The sequence below is a fragment of the Citrus sinensis genome, chromosome 4 (genome assembly GCF_022201045.2).
Source record: "Citrus sinensis cultivar Valencia sweet orange chromosome 4, DVS_A1.0, whole genome shotgun sequence".
Taxonomy (NCBI): Eukaryota; Viridiplantae; Streptophyta; class Magnoliopsida; order Sapindales; family Rutaceae; genus Citrus; species Citrus sinensis.
In genome coordinates, this window is record NC_068559.1 from 9067985 (window position 1) to 9090321 (window position 22337).

Consider the following 22337-nt stretch of genomic DNA (forward strand, 5'->3'; position numbering starts at 1 on the left):
TTTTTTAAATTAAGTTATTCAAATATTTTATATTTTTATCACTGAAATAAAAAAAACAAATTTTTTAATTTATAATTTAATATTTATATTATAAATTTATTTGTTGCACTGTTACCATTCTTTTATTAAATATATATATTCACCCAAATATTTTCAATAAATTTATAAATTAATTGGCGTACTAAAAAGAAAAATTCTAAGTTCGCCCTTGACCCTAATGTGCTAAAATCATCAAAAAATTATTCTCAGTCAATGCAGTATTTTCGCCCTAACTTGGTAATTAAATCAAGAATACTTCTCAGATGAGGGGTCAGCTTTTTAAGCCAAAAGTTATTCTAGTTATCAGATTATTCAGAATTAAAAGAATGTCTGAACCGAATGCGATTCAATGTTTTCTTTTCTGCATCTTCGTAAAATTAAAACGCCTCACCATTAGTCCCTATTACAACCGATGGAATAACTGTAAATGACTCACTAGGATGATTGTCGGAATTTTCTCATACTTTTTTAGTAATATTTTATCTAGTGATTAATAAATGTGATCTCTTCTGTGTAAGAGAATCATTCTTTTATTTGCTTGGAGATCTGTAAAAGATTTTTTCTTTTCTTCATGCAAATTATCCTATGGAATCTTAACGGTGTATCTCATACATACTTGATGTTGTTCATTGTAGTGCCTATATTAAATCCCAACACTTGAAAGCTCGTTTAAAGGATGGTTACCCAAGCATTTATTTACTTAGTCCATGAACTATTCTAAGCTAGTGCAAGATTATTTTCTTAGCACCTCCATCACACATAGGACATATCTTTTTCAAAAGGAGAGGAATTAAGTAAAAGATTTGACTCTAAATTAAACAACAAATAAATCCTTTAATATATACTATTAAATAGAAAAAAATTTACATTTTAGATGTAAAATAATGGCTAATAATTCACTTTTCGACAAAAATGTAATTTTTGTAAGGGCCTTTCGAGTAAGGTGGGGGCTAAAGGCAGAGTCAGGATTATTATTATTACTATTATTATTATTTTAGAGGTAGGATAAAATTGTTTTAACATACAAGATTTTTTTTAAAAAGAATTTACAACTACAAGAAATCAATGCATTCTGAAGAAGAGACAGAAAGCATACCCATTAAAAATTGTATTCCATTAAAATGAAATATGTAGTATACAAAGGAAAATAATTACTTATCCTTAGAATTTGGTTGAGTAATTTTCAAGCAGTTTTTAATTGACTGGCACCTGATTTTAAATCCTAAGAGAAGGTAGGAATTAAAAAAATATATTTAGTTAGATATTTCCATGTACCTCTACTTTTTTTTTAAAAAAAAAAGATTATTTAGAATTAGAATTCTGATATAGTAGCCATGTATCTTCAAATTATTTTTAAAAATAATTATAATATGGAAAGGGCCTACCTTCTAATTAGTTAAACACTTTATGGAAAGAATTATGAATGAAGAGAACCACAAAAATTTCTCATCAATTAAAGCGCTAAACTAAATCATAATATTATATTGAAAAATGTACTTCAGGTGATGAAATCTTTAATTCTGAGAAGCAATAATAAAATTCAAGCAATTGTTCTTTTATTTTTTTTACCATCAATATTAGAGTGTAAAAAGTGAGAGAAAGGAATTGAGATTGACTGGTTAATATGAATAATACCCTATAATTTGTTAGACTCCTATACAATTAGGACTATACTATCTTTTCATGGGATAAGAACTAAATAAAAAGATATAAGAATAGTTTGAGTCTACTTACAGATAAGTTTAACAGTTTTCCTTAATAAAATCTCATGGGCTAAACTTATATTCAAAAGACAGCATCCCATGTGCCAAAGTCATATTAAAAAATGAATAAGATGTCCTTAAGTTTATATTCTTAATCTAAAAATTATTATGAATGACGTGGCATCTCAACCAACAAAACTAAGATGAGTCGCTAAACTTTTTCAATAGGTATTAATTTTTGAAATGATGATACAGGGTATACTTTTCACTTGGAACAAATTATGGGGGTATTGTTGTCCATTTCCCTTCCGAACAATTTTCTATATAAATTCACGGCAACCCATTAACTAATTAACTAGCTAGCATACCTAACTGAAGCAGAGACTTGCAGCAGCTTATGGCTCCAATCAGTTTCCTGATCGCTTGTTTACTTGCTTTTACACTAGAAATCTTCTTCTCGCCTCCAGTATCATCTTCAGCTTCTCTTCTCTCCAACTCCAAGTACAGCTCTTCTATGAAGGTATAAATTACTAACTAAAAGCTGCTTATTTATGCATCGCTCAACTATTAATTAATTTGTTTGTTCGAGCTCATAATTAATTAAACTCATGCGGTATGTAGGATTTGATTAAACTTGGAGAAGGATGTGTGAACCACCCAGAGGATGTTTCTGTTGTGGTTAGAAAGGGTGCGCTGTATACAGCTGCTAGAGATGGTTGGGTCAAGTATTTCATCCTCCATAATGAAACCTTGGTTAATTGGAAGCATATAGATAGTAATACTTTTCTTGGAATCACAACAACAGAGGAAGGTGATGTGATTGTATGTGACACTGAAAAAGTGAGACAACTTAATTAACCTCAAGTAATTATTGGATGTCTATGTGCGTGTGTGTATTCCAAGAATATTAATCATCTTCAATTCGTTATTCCAATTGATGTGATCGACAGGGTTTGCTTAAGGTTAGTGAAGCCGGCGTGGAGGTTCTCGATCCAGATGTAAGGTAACAGTCAGGTTCAATTTCGTTCGATCAGAGCATGCATGCATGCAAATATAATGCAACGGCGGGAGCCATGTATATCTATACGTTGCATGATTATAGAAAATATCTGGTCCGGGATCCCACTCTTTACAAAAATGGGGATCCCATTTTTACAACATTGTCAATGTGAAAAAATCTGTTTACTATTAAAGGGGATCCTGGACTTTATAAAATCTATAGGATCCTGCATCAGCAACTTACTCTCTACTTATCATTAGTTTAATTAAATTGTAAAATTAATTTGATTTGATCGATCAGGTTTACAAATGATGTGATAGAAGCATCAGATGGTAGTTTATATTTTACTGTATCAAGCAAAAAATATACACCCGCAGAGTACTACAAAGACCTGGTGGAGGGAAAACCTCATGGGCAGCTGCTCAAATATGATCCTGAATTGGAGGAAACAACAGTTTTGCATGAGGGTTTCTACTTTGCTAACGGCGTTGCACTCTCAAAAGATGAAAATTTTGTGGTTGTTTGTGAATCATGGAAGTAAGTAATAATAATTGAATTAATATATAGCATAGCATCCATGCATGTACAGTTTAATTAGCTAAGTACTTAGACTAACAAATTAATTTTCTTTCAGATTCCGGTGCAGAAGATATTGGCTGAAGGGCCCTCGTCAAGGAAGATTAGAAAGTTTCATTGAGCACCTTCCGGGTGGACCAGATAATATCAATCTCGCCCCAGATGGCTCTTTTTGGGTTGCTTTAATTAAGGTATATGTAATAGATGGTATGCAAGACAGACTTTTAAAACAACGGGAGTGAATTTTTCTTACCTAAATTTCGTCTTCTATGAAGTGTTTCATTTAATTTTGGATATAACGTAGTTGAGTTGTACAATGACAATATAATTAACATTTTGTGTTTTACTCAAACCACTGAGACGGATCACAAATTTTATTGGGGACGAATACAAAGTCGGCGGAAACTTAAAAAATAAAAAATAAATTGTTGCCAAAATTACACTCATCCGGGTCAGCTGCCCACGCTGGGTACTTGTATTTCCTAAAACCTCTTCATGCATGCATCCTGCATGTAACTAATTATCTAAATAACTTACTAACTTGATGCATGGTGCATGCAGATGAATCAAACTGGGGTGAGGGCTATCCAAAGTTGCCCTGACAAATGGAAGCTGTTGCAAGCATATCCAGAACTGATCAACCTACTCATCCCCTTGGGGAATGATGCGGGGGCACGAGTAGTCAAGGTTGACACACATGGGAAAATAATCATGGACTTTAACGATCCTAACGCAACCTACATATCCTTTGTCACTTCAGCTGTCGAATTTGAAGACAATCTGTACATGGCTAGCATCCAATCCAAATTCGTTGGGAAACTGCCACTTAATACTCCAGAAGCAGAACTGGCTCCAAAAGCTACCATTTAGAAATAGCATGCGTCACCCACAATGCATGTTTAATGCTTCTACTAAATTACAATAAGTCTGCTTTTGCTTGTGTTTTGCTTTGGTCTGTATTTTATTTTCGGCGTGTCTTTCCTTGAGGGGGTATGGCTTTGTGTTTTCCCCTCTTGCTTGTTTGGTGTTTTCTTTTCTTTGATTTTCAATAAAAGTACTATTCTTGAGGTTTTTGTCATATGGTGCGATTGTAATTCTTCTCGTTTCAGTTTTCAAAAGTGATTATTAATACATAAACGACAGAGACGAATCCATCAATTCCAATCACTAGTCAAACGAGACGATGAGAGAAAAGGATAATACGTGATTATTAACCCTTCACAAACTTAATGGATTCCCCACTAGGAGATAAATTTCATGGTAACTCACACACTTTCCAGAAAATAATGACCATGTTCTTTACTTCTTTCTATAGTGAAACGTTCTGTAGAAATTGAATGGTGGAATCTCATATAAAGTATATGAATTATTTTTTAAGGAATAGTAATATAAATAAATTTCCTTCTTTCTTATCTGTTTGGGTGGAGGTTTGAGTCTTCCATTGGATTAATAAAATATTAATTTTCTTTTCCATATTTAGAAATTAATATGGCCTTTTCTATATCCAAAATATTTAACTTGTGTCACTATAGAACATATATAACATATTTTTAGTAGATATCTAATAGTAAATAATGATAAACAAATAATAAGATTACGCCGAAAAGGTCATATACACAATTCATTCATATCATGCGCAATTTTATTTTCTAAATCAAGGTATAAGTAGACTTTTAACTTCAAATCATTTATATATGCTATCCAATTTCTATTATAACTGTTAACTTGATACTCTCATTCCAAAGGATTAACATTTATTAGTTTGTTTTTCAATCCTTCATGACAATATTAATTTATTAAAATTATTAAAGATAGTATTAAAGAGGGAGGTATTTGTTGCTTCTTATCTATTCACTAATTGCCATGTACATATAAGAATATCATAAGTGAATTAGGACTAAATGCTGAACCGATTTAATTGATTAGTGCAGAACATCGAATCAATGGTCAAATTTTATTTTTTCTTTTTATTTTTTCATTCTCTTGATTAACAATGATTGATTTAGTGTATCAGTACCAAATCATCTCAATAATAAAGATCTGCTGGGGATTGCTTTTGAGATGCTTAAAAGTGATTCTGAAAACTAATTGAAAGTTAATTCTATTGCTTGGTAAATTCTTTAAATTTTTATTTTGACAGATCACCTATCTTACAGCGGATTTTGAGAAGCAGGGAATGAGCGACTTTTTAAAATCTAATTTTAAGAATCAGCTTTATTCTTAAAAAGAGTAGAGCTTTTAACACCGCTATAAAATCCTTATAACACCCCTTTTGAATGTTATTACTTAAAATACCCTCAGTGTAATTGATAAAATTACCAGTTCATATATTAACATTAATTATCTTCTCATAAAATTTTACCCAAAAAATATTTCTTTTCAAATTGTATACGAGTCCTAAAATATTTATCTTAAGTTTTTATGTTCTTATTATATAATTTCTATTTTCATAACTCTAAACTCATACAATTTTCTCAACAAAATACTTTTCAAATAAATTTGAAATATAAATATAAATTACGAAATATGGGCATGTGTAAAATGTTTGTTAAAAGAATAATTTTATCTAAGGCAATGTTTACTTCATGGATTAGGGAATTGGAATTCGGAATCGGAATCATTGACAGTATTTACTTCGCAAAATAGAGGCATGAATTGGAATTGTGGGCCCCACCCAAATTTGGGAATGGGAAATGGGAGAGCGCTTGAGAATCAATCTCCCATTCCCTAGATTTCCCATTTTACCCCCATTAAATTTTTATTATGCCCAAATTTTGTCATTTTTACATTTTGGTCCCTACAAAATTAATGAAATACCAACAGTTTGTATTATTTGCAAATAGGTCATTTATTATTATTATTATTTAATAATAATAATTTAATATTATTATTATTATATATTAATGTTATTTAAAATATGTTATTTTAATTATTATTATAATAATGAAATTATTATTATATTAAATTTATTATTTTATTTATTATAAATTATTGTTATTATTATTTTTAGTAATAATAATAATATTTTATTAATTTTATTGTTTTAATGAATATTATTGTCATTATTATTAAGGAGTTTTTAGTAATTTGAAATAATATAATCTATTCCAATTCTGATTCCAAGACAAAATAAACAAATTAATGGTAATCCAACTCATTCCGATTCCAATTCCTACAGTTCAAGTAAATAACTTATTACCATTCTTCATTACCATTATTCATTCCCATTCCAGTTCATTCTCATTCTTTCCCATTCCGATTTCAACTCATTCTGATTCCAATTTAGTAAACGTAGCATGTGTGTGTAATTGAATTTCCATTCAAAAAAAGAAATGAATTAATCTGTGTTAGGTTATTTAGGTAATTTTTTTAAAAAGGGATTTTAAGAGAAATTTTTAAGTGTTGTCAAAAGGACCACTCTTATAAAAAGTTAAAATTATTCTTATTCCATTTGGAAATAAAATTATTACATTTAGAGAGATTTTTCAAAATACATACATATTTATAGATGTGTAAATAAATTTGTTCAATATTATTTTATTTAGTCATTTGCACTTTTACAGTAATTTAACAGGAAGATTTACCAAACACATACGACTGCTTTTGAAACTAGTTAAATGCTCATTTAGTTCTTATATTTTAAGTTAAGTGCTCGTTTAGTCCTCATATTTTGAAAAATGCATTGAGATAATCCTACTATTAAATATGTGACATTCTTGCCCTTATTTTTCATTACTTTTACAATAATATCCTTGTAATAATATTCTTAATGACATTAGTGAAAAGAAAAATGTTAATTTATCAAATTAACACTAAAAGAAAAATTAAAATTAAAGTAAATTTTTTATTATTATTCAATTTCTAGGGTTAATTTGGTAACTTAAATTTACTATAGATAGTTATTAGCAGGACAAAAAGGTATTAAATGTAGCTTTAAGTTGACTGGTGTTAATTTATTTATAAATAATTATAAAAAATATTGCTCAATTTTTGCTCAATTTTCTAATTCTCTTAGATTGATAATTATTGCTTAATTTTCTAATTAATAAATTAATTAATACTTTCAAGATTGTAGCAAGGTATTACTATTGTAACAGTAAAGAAAAATAGGGGTATTTGGAGACACTTTTAAAAATATAAGGACAAAAAGGACAACAAGCATTTATTCTTTAAAACTCACAGCAATTTTAGAAACAAATTTTTTCAAGCATTTAACTGATTTTCTTCAAACTTGATTATTTCTATAGCAGCTAATAGCAATTATTTTAAAAGTTATAACATTACCGAACTAGCCCTAAATCCTTGTCTATTGATAAAATCCATATGATTAATATTGCATTAAACACGTGACAACTCAATATTGACTACACCCATTTTTATATATGGCACAGGTCATTAGATTATATAGCTAATTAGAGACTATGGGAGAAAAAAAAATTAAAACATGGTGAGAATCATAATCCATATGAGCGTTTTTAAAATTTGAATAATAAAATCTTGTATAAGTAATTCATTTAATTTTGTAGCAATAATAAAATATATATATCATTTTCTTTTATCAGTCATTTGAAATTTTGAATAAGGTTGGAGTCCCGTGTGTGTTATTATTAATGAGATTGATTTTATATGAAAAATATTTAAAAATATAATCAGCCCATTTTGATTTTTCACAATAAAACCACTTCAAAATCTGCTAATTCACTTACCATGCCGAGAAAGCGGTTTCTTAATCCGGTTTTCTAAATGTTTCATGTAATCTACACGTGACATTATTTGAGAGGTATCCTTTATGTTACAATAGACTTTTGACACACAACATAGCAACATAACAGGCGTATATTTTCAAATGTTTAAACTAAAATAAATCCAACTTGACAGCTTACACTCAAGTCATCTCCAAATCCGAGACTAGTAGACAGCAAGCTATAACGGCTCTAATTGAATCTCACATCGATAAGTTAAGACTTGACATATGGGCTTATCTAATATTGGGTTAGAAGAAATGAAAGAAGAGGAGAGGAATGAAAAGGAGAGAGCGGGAGAGAAAATGAAATTCATCTTTTTTTTTTATTATTTCTTTCTTTTATCCTGTCTTTTCATTTTTTTTAAACCAAACATGTGTTTGGCATGAAATAATTCATCTTTTCTTTTCTTATTTCTTTCTCCTCTCCTCTCCTCTCCTCTCCTTCAATTTTTTAAAACTTAACATATTATTATCGATAAGTTCCATCTAATGTGTGCAATTGATACAAACTAATTATTCAGGAGGAGTTCCACCCAATACCTGCAAAACATAAGCCCGGAATCACATCAGTTCAATCGTCGAGGGTACTCACCCCTTATTCTTAATCATTTGAATTTTTTAACTTTGTGGTTTACCAGCCAATTACGTTTTTCAATCTGTAGCTCTTTTACGCAATTTGTAAGTACTGCTTTGTTTAATGGTTGCATTCTACTTATTTAAGGTTGTTATTTTTCTTTGTTAAGCTTTTTTATATTCTTTGTTTGTAACTTTGTAAGAGTAAGTGTTGATGCTGCCATGGGAACAAATAAGCCTCGGCTAAGCGATTCTCTTGCAACCAGTCGGCTATATCCTCATCTCAAACCCCTGGAGTCAAATGTGGTCCTAATGGCACTTTGTTCATTTAATCCAGGATATCTGATCTTGACAGCAATATTCTACTTGTTTTCCTCCCTCTCTATTTGTTTGATAATGGTTTTGTAAATTCTCTGTTTTGTTACTGTTATTGTTTTTTTGGTATGTTCCTGATATTTTAGAAATACTTGCAGGTGGGTTCTCTTTGGGAAGTCTAGTGATGGTGAAGGAAGATGCATAAGCACCTCGTCGCATGCTTTTGTTAAGAAATTGTATGTCTCAAGTAGTTCACAATCAACCTTTTCTTTAATGCTAGTCCATCCAAGGACCCAAGAGCTTTTTTGGGTGCTCTGCCTAGTCCTACCGTATTGAAAGATGATAAATCTTGTGATCGCGAATCATAACAGGCGAGCCTCTTCTTCAAGTTTAGTGCCTTTGTAACTTGTCTACCTTTCTTTTTGGGTTAAAATGAAAAAAATGAATGTTGATTCCGAACAAATTGTAGGAAAATTCAAGGGATTGAGGATAGCTTGGCAGTATAAGAAGTATATGGGTCAGCATCAATCGAACTTCGATAGAGGTCATAGAGTTATAAGCTTGTGCAAATCATATTGATTTTCTTTTAAGTTTGATTCAATCTATGATGGATGTTTTTTTTTCCACGTTAAAACAAATCATAAATAAACGATGCATGTTTTGCTACTACTAATATTTAAAGGATACTTAAACACGACATTATTATGATTCTCGCTTCATATAATTACATATTAATGAACTTTTTTTTAAAATCTCTTGTCTTCTTGAATATATGTAAAAAAGCACGCCTCATAGGCGAATAAATTTCCTTTGTGCCTTATGATTTAGAGCATTGTGTAGTAATTGCCTACCTGCAATAGTTACGGTCTTTCGTTTCAATAAATGGTCAAAAGCATTTATAATGCAAGTGTAAAAGCCATTACCCGCTGCTTGTTACACTCGATCGATGTTGAAAGGGATATAATTGGGATATTTCTCAAATTAGTGGCTTTTCGATGCTGGTGTAACAGAAATCTGGTTGATGGACCACAAAAGTGAAATTGTTGATCCCTTTTCTGCATTTGACATCATAGAACAAATGTTTTGATCTTTGATTAGAATTCACTATTGAGCTTATTTTGCTAAACAAAGAATTAATGGTCAAGATTTATTTTGTACTTTTATCTTTTTATTTCATTTAACTAACAACTATTAATTCAGATTTTTATAAAAACTCGACTCAACGCTGAATCTTTGTTCCTAGATCTTATGCTAGCGAAACCAATCATAGCACCTCATCATTGGTGTGGCACAGATAATAACCAAGATTACTGCAAATGAGTTTGACTTGAGGAAGCTGCTAGGGAGCACTATTTTACCACACAACGTGTCAATTGTGTTGGCATCCAAGATTAAGATAACTCTTGCTGCTCTTCAAGAGCATCGTGCCACATTTTTAGCTCAATTTCAAATGCATTATTTATGATAAGATATCACCTGTGAGTATTTATTTCTATGGTCCGCACGTAAACACACATGCGTGCACGCCTATATGTACCCATGAATATACTTGCACCTCTGAAAACTCAGGTGGTTAAGTTAGCTTCTTCACCCTGGTTCTTAAAAAAATAGGCGAGGGGAGGAGCGATTTTAAAGCATGGATTCGGAAGATCATGTCCATATTCTTATTATTAAATGTGTGGCAATTGAATTTTCGAACCACATAGATCTTGAGTTAGCATTTGGGGAATATGTTTTGTTTCATGTGAAATGATGAGGAATTGCAGAGTGATGAAGGATATACAAGCAGACAATAGTATTATATAGATACTGTTGTTGACATGGTGATAGTTTGGTGGATTTTTGTTAAATTGTTAAAGATATTGTTGTTTGCTTCAAATTTTATGAATAGTGCCTTATTTGGATGAGTCCTTTTGCATTTCAGTATCACAATATCTGTTGTTATTTTATTAAAAAACCTGGTGGAGATAATTTTTTAGATTTTGGGGTTTAAAATGGACTTCCTTTAGTGTCGCGACTATAATTATAAATCCTAAACTGAAAGATATGATACTGGAAGTGTGGGGTGCGCTTCTTTCTAATCTTATATTTACCATAACCGGTGTCTTGTATTTTCCATCTGTTAACTATATTCTTTGATTAAAAAATATCTTCAAGTTCCTGTGATACACAATGAAACATCATTCTCAATAAAGTTGCAAAAGTGTAGGTTCTTGGTTTTAGAATGTCTAAATCGAGCCCTGTTAATGGCTGAAGTAGGAGTTCATATGCATTTCTGGTTGTTGCTTTGTGTTACAGTTTAGATTAATTAGTTAATTAGAGTGAAAACTATCCCATATCGACTGAGTATTGAACTCAGGTTAAGGATGTAACATCAAGTCTCAAACTCATGCACAAGTGGACTCACACTACTTTATCATGTGATAAGGATTAGTCAAAAAGACCGACCTGCACGTAATGGGGATGCTAGGAAAAATATCCCACACGGACTGAGTCTTGGACAACCCGCAGACATTGAGCTGGCTTTGTAGACTTCTATATAACTAATCCTAATGATGTGGTTGTTGGTGCAAAGTTTGTTAGTCATTAGCTTGATCTAAGCTCATGTATTGGGTGTGTGTGGAATCCTCTTATCATTAATATATATAAGAGTCTTGTATTTACATTCCAGATTCGATTAATAATAATGTTCTTGTTTCATCAATTTTTCTCTGATTCTTTAACCTTCCCATTATTTTTCTCAGTAACCAAATATAACAAATCTGCTCAATATACTTTGATTTGGTATCAAAGGTTCGTTCAAGCAATTCCATGGCTTCCTCTAGCTCCAATACAAGCACATTCTAAGATCCTTTCTTCAACTCGAGCTAATAAACTAAAAGAGTAAAAGGTCTTCTTAATGGACCCAAAGCTTGTCCAGATCAGTCCCTCTGGTGAATCTATAAGTGCCAATATTGTTGCATGAGAAAATCTTACTTTTGCTATTAAGATGTTATTGCACTAGCTTTCTTCCTTTATTAATGTTAGATTCTTAGCCTAATGGTAACTTTTAAAACTTATTTTAAATTTTAGACTAGCTTAAAGCAATCATTTGGATTTGAAACTACAACTAAGAAAGCTTATTTAAAGATGAAGATGAATAATCTTAGAAAATGATCTGTATCTATGACTAAATATTTTGGTAAATTGAGGTCTATAACTGATGAGTTGGTTGTTGCTGTAAGTCTAGTAATTCATAAGGCTAGATTGGAGAGCAGTCAATCTAATGCTAGTAAAGAGGCTAAGTTGAACTATGCAGATTAGCTTAGGCAGGAAATAATCAAAACAAAGAAAGAAACAATGCTGGTTGAAGTAACAACATTCAAGGAAATTGGAATGCAAATTATTTGAATAAAAATAAAAGTGGAAATTGGAATTGAAACTATGGTGTAGAGAGGTTTTAGATAAGGAAGAGGGGGAAATTTGCACTAGTATTTAGGAAATGGACAATGGAATGGTAACCAAAACTGTAATGGAATTTAGGGTGGTAATTAAGGTAGAAGTGGATTTACTGGTAGTTTTAATAGTGGTTTTGGTGATTTTTCTTGTGGTTTGAATGGCTTTAGAAAAGGAAGTGGTAGAGGAAATATCACTTGTCAAATCTATTTCAAATATAATCACTCTATTATAGAATAGAAGGATAGATTCATTAGAATTTTATTCCAGACTTCCCAATGCAAGGCTCCTTCCCAAGTCAGAATCAAGGTTCTAGAGCGGCCTATATGACCACATTAGAAGGAGTTGCAGATCAAAGATATAACTAGATAGTAGAGCTACTCATCTCTACACTAATATTGTGTAGAATCTTACTGATGCATTGCTGTATGCTCTTGATGATGTAGAGTAATGTCAATGTGCAATTGTACACAACAAGTAATATAATGATGAGTATCAAGACCATCTCCATAGAAATTGATGTTATAGGACTTACTACAGCAATCTTAACAATTCAATTTTAGTAAACTAAATAAACAAAATGAATGATGAGATTAATGATCTAATGAAATAAAAAATGCAATAAACAAAAGGAAAAACTGAAGTTAGACACAAAGATATACTGATGGTTGTCGAAGCCAACAAAAATAAATTCATACTCTAAATAAATTGTGTATAGTGATTGAGCAGGGTCGTGTCCACAAAGATCGGTAATTATTTAAATCCTTTTGAAACGTAAAACGTAAAATGGGGGAATTGTTGACAATAATAAAAATCAAATTGAAATAACAAGAATGCAAATTAAAGTTGTAATTCAAATTGGAGAAAGCTCTGGTTGAAGGAATTAACTCAGCTTGATTCGACTACTGATCATTGATTCAAATATATATTATTATTACTTATGAATAGACCGGTTATAGCTACTGAGACCCTCTAATAGCCAATCTCTCCTTAACTAGTCGATAACCAAGGTACGACCGTTGGTTATTTCCCTAATCAATAGACAACCCTAGATACGATCATAGGGTTTAATCAATTGACAGCCTGAAAAACCAAAGAGACCCAAATCCTAATCAACACATATGATGATTTATTTAAATTAGATTGTTTATTCTCACAACACAACTCTCTACTATGTTATTCGTCACAAACATTAAATTCTTCATACGATGAATCCTTTAATTGACAATAGATTAAGTTGATAATTAAATAGTGGCCAATTACCTAATTAACAAACATAATCATGAAAATAATTCAGAGAATAAACAAATACCCAAAAAGTAATAAAACAATTAAAGCACAAGAAAGATCTCACAGTAGTGATGAATCAAAGCTTCATTATCCTTCAACCAGAAAAATAAGTTTAGTTCTTCATAAAGAGAAGAGAAAAATTAGATCTAGGGTTTCTTTCTTTTCCTCCAATCCAAAAATCCCCCTTTTTTCACAATAGATTCCTCCCTTAAATACTCTCTCTCTCTTCTCTTTTAGAATTCTATTTAAAATAAAATCCTAATATCTGAAATATTAAATTCGTAATTACAAAAATAACCAAAAATACAAAACACGTTAAACTAAACTGCAGGTCCGCAGTTGACAGCACGCGCCCACGCCTTATCAACAAAGTTCTTCTGACGCTCATAATTTCTCCAAGAGAACAATCATCCTTAAACATCATCTTATAGCTCAATTTTATCATCAATCAATAGAATTGCACCTACAAAAGTAAAACACAAGTAAATCACTATTATTAAGTGCAAAACATTGATATTAAGGGAAGTAAATAATGCAAAACTAGTGCATAAATTGCACTCTAACAAATTCCCCCATACCAAGATGATGCTTGTCCTCAAGCATATAACTCAAGATTAATCTCAAATCTCCACTCAATTCTCATCTCAACTCATCCAAAAACAATTTTAAGCAAGCATACCTCAAGAAATTAAGTCGATCAACATTCGAGAGACAAGGATTTTAAAGCATAGAATTTCATAAGATAGAATAAGAACATTCAACCACCAAGAAGATCCATTCAAAATTCAAGTGCAACAAGATTTAATAGCCCTCTCAATAACTTCACTCCATGCACTCAAAGTGTTTAGGGTGTCATTTATTCACTCAAATCAAATCAAAGAATGCTATTACCATAAGCTTGCTCATATATCACATCTCAATCCACAAAACATGAATAAAATGCAAAAATCTAAGGGTCTTAAAAGGGTTGTAATGGGGTTAAATAGGTTGAATGAAAAAGAAAGGTTTACAAAAGAAAAAGAGATCAAAATGAGAAGAATGAACTCATTGAATGAACTTATGATATCAAAATGCTTATTTCTACTCAAGTCACCAAGAATGTAAACATTTTTTTTTCTTTTTTTTTTCTTTTTTTTCTCTTTTTTTGTTGTTTTTTTTTCTTTTTTTTTTATTTTTGAATCAAACAAAAGAAACGAACCTTGCACAATTTAATTCAAGCATAATGCTTGTTGATCTAATTGAGAAACTTTATTACAAGGTAGAAAAAGCAACAAAATATATCCACACAATGAGTCCAAAAAATCTCCTTAAATTAAGGCTAAAAAAGAAGAAAAATGGTTAAGTAGACGGAGAAAATTAGATGGGTAATGGTTAAGGCTCAAACAAAGATAGCAAATAAAGGTCTTCGGGTAGAGAAAAAAAAATGCGAGAATAGAAAAATGGAAAAGGGTTTGCCCTTATCATTTTAATGCATAAAATCCCGTAATGCGGCTTCAACATGCATAACAAAGCAAGTTCTAGAATAAACAAACTAAGATTGATATTCACACAACAAAAATATTAGAGCAAAGTGGTTGCTCATAGGCTCAAATCCTCACAAAGTTGGTAAATTTGCCATCAAATCATGTACACTCTTCAAATGAATCAACCATCAATAGTGGTGTAGAATGAGAAGAAGGTATGAGTGATATATAAAAGAAAAGGTAAAAATGATAAGAAGTGAGAAAGATGTATGTAGTAATATGAAAAGTGAAAGATAAAATGTGAGTGATGAAAGAGTATGATAGAATAAAAATAGATGTAAATAATTTGAGATAGATGGGAAAAGAGTAGTGAGAGAGAGAGGAAAAGAAAATTAATAATATATGAAGCATACTAACTCCAAAATCATTTAAGGATGAGTAGAGTGAAAACAATAATTCCAGACATCAATAATGCAAAAATCCCTCCCCCACACCAAGAACTGACATTGTCCCCAATGTAAGATAATCAAAGCTCACATAAAAATTAAAGCGTAAGGATAAAAGATTAAGGGCAAAAACTTCCCTGAATTGTGAGCTTTGATCCTCATAACGTCTATGGGCTTGGCGGGAATGGTGGGATAAATCTCACACTCTTGAAGTATGCGGCCAAATTCTACTCCATCTTGTCACGGATTTCGATTCACGCGCTGGGGCTGCTGGATTAAGGGCAAAAACTTCCCTGAATTGTGAGCTTTGGAATGCAGGTCGTAGGTTGGTTGCGTTGCGATTGCTGCTCAGCTGGAGCTTGCTTGATGGACGCGGGATGGCACTGATTGTGTTGCGCGCGCGCGCTGGGGCTGCTGGATTTGCGCGCTGCGTGGGCTGTGTTGTGCGTGAGAGCTGGATTGACGCTGGTTCTGCGCGCTGCTGGACAAAGGCTGGATCTGTGCACGCGGGTTGCTGCTTGCTGGACGTGAGATGCTGGTGCTGCGTTGCGTTGCGCGCGCGGGACTGATGCGCTGCGCGATGGTGATGGCTGGAGCTTGCTGCGCGCGGGCTGGTTGCATTGGTGACGCTGATTCGTGCTGCTTGGGCTGCGTTGTGGGATACTGCGCGCTGCGGGTGGAACTGAATCTGCGCGCGCGGGTTGTTGCTCGCTAGTCGCGGGATGCTGGTGCTGCGTTGCGTTGCGCGCGGCCGCTGCTGATGCGTGGGCTGTGTTGCGCGCACGGTTGCTGCTGCTGCTTAGGCTGCGGCTGCTGGTTGCTAGTTGCTGCGGGTGAAAAAGATAATCAACAGTGAATTTTTTTTTTTTTTTGAATTAGGGATTTGTGAACAGTGATTTGTGATTTTTGTGTTTTTTTTTTTGTTTTTTTTAAATAATATATATATATATATATATATATATATATATATATAAAAGAAAGAAAAGATGGAAAAAATAAATAAATAAATACATTGTTTTTTTTTTTTTTAGTGATGAATCACTTTGAGACATAAAATTTCAGAAGTATTTTTCTAATAAGCACGTGGGCACGCCTTAAAATCATTTTACTTTAAAAATCACAGAAGTACTTATTAGTTAAGACGTGGGCACGCCTTATCAAAAATTTTCTTCTGACCAAAATAAGCAAACACATTATTTTTTTTTTAAAAAAAAATCTGAATCAAAATTAAAAGAAGATATAACAAAAACCAAAATAAATAAATCATTTGGGTTGCCTCCCAAAAAGCGCCTTTGTTTTATGTCTTTGGCTAGACACATTTATGCATCAATCTCCATAATTGGGACTCTCGAGAGCCACATCCTCCACAATATTCATCGAAAAACCTTCATAAAAAGGTTTTAAGCGATGACCATTAACCTTAAAAACTTTGTCAGAGGTCGGACTCCGAATTTCAACTGCACCATGAGGAAAGACATTAGTAACAATAAAAGGTCCAACCCAGCAAGAACGTAATTTACCCGGAAAAAGTTTAAGCTTAGAATGAAAAAGAAGAACTTTTTGACCAACAGAGAACTCCTTTCTCAAAATCATTCTATCATGAAATGTCTTCGTCTTTTTCTTGTAAAAAACTTCCTGCACTATAGGGTTAATAACATCCACAGAGAATACTGAATGTTCCTCACTAAGATATTTCATGGCATCATTCATATTGAATTCTATAACCTCTCCATCAAACTCCATAGTGAGAGTCCCTTTATGTACATCCATTTTAGTCCTAGCAGTCTTAAGAAAAGGTCTTCCTAGCCAAATTGGGACAGAATTAGAGTAGTTATCATCTTCCATATCAAGTACATAAAAATCAGCAGGAAAAACCAACTCATTAACTTGTACTAAGACATCTTCTAATACCCCATCAGGATATGCATTAGACCTATCAGCTAGTTGAATTATCACGCCAGTTTCTTTTAATGGACCAACATTCAAAGATGAATAAATGGAACGAGGCATGACATTAATAGAAGCTCCTAGATCTAACATAGCCTTTTCAACTCTAACACTACCAATTTTACAAGGGATAGTAAACATACCTGGATCCTTGCACTTAGGAGGTAGTTTCTTTGGGAGAACTGCTGAAACATTCTCCCCCATGTGAACTTTTTCATCTCCTCTTAATTTTCTCTTGGAGGTGCACAGTTCCTTAAGGACTTTAGCATATCGAGGTATTTGTTTTATAGCATCTAACAAAGGAATATTTACCTCAACCTTGCGAAATGTCTCAAGGATGTCTTTATCTTGTTCCTCCTTGGATTTTGCAAACCGGCTTGGAAAAGGAGGAGGTATCACAATAGGTAGGGGTTTCGCTCTGGTGGGTTGTGCATCTTGAGATTGAGGCATCAATTCATTCTTCTCAAGCTCATCTTCTACATGCTTTGTCACTTTCTTACTAGGCTTTTGCAACTCCGTCCCACTTCTAAGGATGACAGCACTAACGTTTTCCTTTGGATTCACCTCAGATTGTGAAGGCAATCTCCCTAATACTTGAGACTCCAGACGGCTCACTGTAGTCGCCAATTGACTCATTTGGTTCTCCAAGTTCTGAATGCTTGCTGTAGTTGCCTGCTGAAATTGTTGAGTGTTAGTCGCAAGTGATTTAACAATTTCTTCAAGAGATATACCTGACTTGGAGTTTGACTGTGGAGGTGTTGGTTGTCTTGGTGGATACTGTTGTGGGAATCCTGACGGCCTAACTCCATAGCTGAAGTTGGGATGATCCTTCCATCCCGGATTGTATGTTTGTGCATAAGGATCATACCTCCTCTGAGGCATGCCTGGAAATCCTCCAACTGCATTAGCTTGTTCAATGGGTTCTTCTTGAAGTGTAGGACACATATCAGTTGAATGACCCATATTGTAACAAATACCACAAGTCTTCACACGTTGCACATTACCTACAACAAACTTTTCCACAAGAGAAGTAAGTTTATCTAAACGTTGTTCAACAGAAGAAATATTTACCTCATTCACCTTCCTTAAAATGGGATCTTGCCTGCTGCCAAATTATTGTGCGTTGGCAGCCATATTTGATATCAACTCCCTTGCTTGAGTAGGGGTCTTGTTCGCCAACACGCCTCCACTAGCAGCATCTATCATACTCCTATCCATCAATGACAGTCCTTCGTAAAAATATTGAATAAGAAGTTGATAAGAAATCTGATGCTGAGGACAACTGGCACACAATTGTTTGAATCGCTCCCAATACTCATACAAAGTCTCCCCAGGAAGTTGTCTGATCCCACAAATATCTTTTCTGATGTTGGCAGCTCTTGAAGCAGGAAAGTACTTCTCAAGGAACTGCTTCTTCAAATCATTCCACGTTGTAATCGATCCAGGAGGCAAGTAATACAACCAGTCTTTAGCTAGCCCATCTACAGAGAACGGAAAAGCACGCAGCTTAATCTACTCTTCAGTCACACCTTGTGGTCTCATACTTGAACACACAACATGAAACTCCTTAAGATGTTTATGAGGATCTTCACCTGCAAAACCATGAAACTTGGCTAATAAATGAATAAGACCAGACTTTAATTCAAAATTTACCTCCAAGTCTACATATTGAATGCAGAGTGGTTGTTGATTCAAGTCTGGTTCAGCTAACTCTCTAAGAGTTCTTTCTACAGGTGCAGGTCTATCCATCACTTGTTCTTCTGAATCGCTAGATGATTCAACTAAATCAGGCACCGTATCTGTTTCAGAAAGCAAAGGCGACGAGGATCGTTGCTTAGCTCTCTTCGTCTGTTGTCTCAGCTGGCGAGCTGTCTTCTCAATTTCAGGATCAAACGAAAGTGTACCTGTACGAGAAGAACGAACCATACACCAAGTAAAACGTAAAAAGGATTAAATAAATGACACCAATCCCCGGCAACGGCGCCAAAATTTGATGGTTGTCGAAGCCAACAAAAATAAATTCCTACTCTAAATAAATTGTGTATAGTGATTGAGCAGGGTCGTGTCCACAGAGATCGGTAATTATTTAAATCCTTTTGAAACGTAAAACGTAAAATGGGGGAATTGTTGACAATAATAAAAATCAAATTGAAATAACAAGAATGCAAATTAAAGTTGTAATTCAAATTGGAGAAAGCTCTGGTTGAAGGAATTAACTCAGCTTGATTCGACTACTGATCATTGATTCAAATATATATTATTATTACTTATGAATAGACTGGTTATAGCTACTGAGACCCTCTAATAGCCAATCTCTCCTTAACTAGTCGATAACCAAGGTACGACCGTTGGTTATTTTCCTAATCAATAGACAACCATAGATACGATCATAGGGTTTAATCAATTGACAGCCTGAAAAACCAAAGAGACCCAAATCCTAATCAACACATATGATGATTTATTTAAATTAGATTGTTTATTCTCACAACACAACTCTCTACTATGTTATTCGTCACAAACATTAAATTCTTCATACGATGAATCCTTTAATTGACAATAGATTAAGTTGATAATTAAATAGTGGCCAATTACCTAATTAACAAACATAATCATGAAAATAATTCAGAGAATAAACAAATACCCAAAAAGTAATAAAACAATTAAAGCACAAGAAAGATCTCACAGTAGTGATGAATCAAAGCTTCATTATCCTTCAACCAGAAAAATAAGTTTAGTTCTTCATAAAGAGAAGAGAAAAATTAGATCTAGGGTTTCTTTCTTTTCCTCCAATCCAAAAATCCCCCTTTTTTCACAATAGATTCCTCCCTTAAATACTCTCTCTCTCTTCTCTTTTAGAATTCTATTTAAAATAAAATCCTAATATCTGAAATATTAAATTCGTAATTACAAAAATAACCAAAAATACAAAACACGTTAAACTAAACTGCAGGTCCGCAGTTGACAGCACGCGCCCACGCCTTATCAACAAAGTTCTTCTGACGCTCATAATTTCTCCAAGAGAACAATTATCCTTAAACATCATCTTATAGCTCAATTTTATCATCAATCAATAGAATTGCACCTACAAAAGTAAAACACAAGTAAATCACTATTATTAAGTGCAAAACATTGATATTAAGGGAAGTAAATAATGCAAAACTAGTGCATAAATTGCACTCTAACATATACTTTAATGACGAAGGGGTAGCTAGGTTCTAACCTCACTTAATGATTATTGATTGTATTACACTTGAGGCGTAGTTGCTGAAACATTTACTACAACACTAGGCAAAATCTCTAATACATCCTCAGCTCTCATATGTTAGATATCTTATGTCTATATTGAATCTAATAGTGACTAGTTGTTAAACTAACATTAAACATAGTATTATACGATCTAGACTTTATTTGCCCTATAAGGTGAATCCATATGTCTAGTTTTTCACTAATCTTATATTAGGCATGGTCCTATTCAATTGGAGATTAACTCAACTTAGGAAACTCAATCTAAAATCATGTATTGTCTTAATTTGTTGCACTCAGTCAGACTTTTTGAGGCTCATTTTAGCTAGTATCCATTAAACGGGTGGTCAACCAAAATAAAGATTTGCAATATGTAAAATTAAAACAAAATGCTACAGCAGATTCTACGTAACATACATATATAAATCAAATAACCATTAAGCTCATTTAAAACACAACTACATTAAAGTTTAGCTCATGATGAGCTTTAAATAGTAAAAACATAAGTGTTTATCATGGAATACATCATCAAAGAGAAAATACAACAAACAAAATATAAGAATAAAGTTGAGATACAGAAAAGACCAAAATGTCACGCTTTAGTCTTCAAGTTTCTTTCATTCTTCTCACAAAATACCCTCTGCTGCAGCTCTGAATATCCTTTTTTTTTCTTTTTCCTTTTTTGTGTGTGACGACAATGGATATGTCTCCTTTCATGTTTCCTTAAAATGTGCCCTTTTATAACTTGGGATTTGGTCAACCCAAAAAGGCATGAGGACACTTGTCCATTCTTGGCATTCTAGGACTAGATTTCTTTTTATGCTGCTTGCCACTATTTTGTTTGCACTTGACAGTGGCAGTGCAGTAATGGTTGTAGCAAAATTTGTTAGATAGCGCGTGAATAGCCTGGACAATTTTGTCTGTACTTGGTCCTGGATTGTTGTAGCATTTTCTCTTATCAGACTTGTTTTTGTTCATTTGCAGATAAATCGTTTGTCGTTTTCTGCAAGCTTGTTGCTGCAGCAATGTAGTCCCTCTTCTAAAACATCCATCAACAAAGCATGAGCTTTTATATCAGCTACAATATTACATTTAATTAGGGCAAAAAAACTTATCTAAAACACATCAAATTATTATAAGTAAGCTTAAATAGATACTCATGCAAAATTTACTATAAATGAGATAAAAGCATCGTCATTAACTCTGTAGGTAATATTAGTTTAGGTCTAGAAATGTTATGGCAACTCTCATTTCATAGAGTTATCACATCCTTAAACTTGAACCATTACTTGTCCTCAAGTAATGACAACAACAAAAACACTTCAGTCACACAATCATGCAATAAACAACTTAGCTCTGTTATCTAGATTGTTTTAATTCATTATCCCTTAGATTTTATTCTCAAACATGCAAAGTTACTATCAACAAGTCTATTTCTAGACTTGGGTTTCATTCTGTCCAATGTGTGTGTCTCATTTTGATAAGGTTTCAGAGTTGCAGCAACATCACTCAAGCATTAGATATATCTTAAAGATAAAACAATATAAAATTTTCATTCATAGG

General features: G+C 32.9%; 1 protein-coding gene, 1 long non-coding RNA gene and 1 other non-coding gene across 3 annotated transcripts; all 3 read left to right on the top strand.

The window, feature by feature from the left end:
* Positions 1–2109: 2109 nt before the first annotated feature.
* LOC102616124 (protein STRICTOSIDINE SYNTHASE-LIKE 4-like) lies at positions 2110–4396 on the top strand. The gene is made up of 6 exons (XM_006485140.3): positions 2110–2262; positions 2364–2582; positions 2693–2745; positions 3043–3279; positions 3377–3509; positions 3880–4396. The coding sequence occupies exons 1-6, from the start codon at positions 2140–2142 to the stop codon at positions 4186–4188; spliced, it is 1074 nt and encodes a 357-aa protein (XP_006485203.1). The 5' UTR covers positions 2110–2139; the 3' UTR covers positions 4189–4396.
* A 3925-nt stretch (positions 4397–8321) lies between these two features.
* Positions 8322–9658, top strand: LOC112498993 (uncharacterized). The gene is made up of 2 exons (XR_003066457.2): positions 8322–8646; positions 9109–9658. It is a non-coding gene; the product is annotated as an uncharacterized LOC112498993 (long non-coding RNA).
* Positions 9659–18795: 9137 nt separating this feature from the next.
* LOC127901974 (small nucleolar RNA R71) lies at positions 18796–18902 on the top strand. Its single transcript, XR_008054379.1, has one exon. It is a non-coding gene; the product is annotated as a small nucleolar RNA R71 (small nucleolar RNA).
* The last annotated feature ends 3435 nt before the right edge of the window (positions 18903–22337 follow it).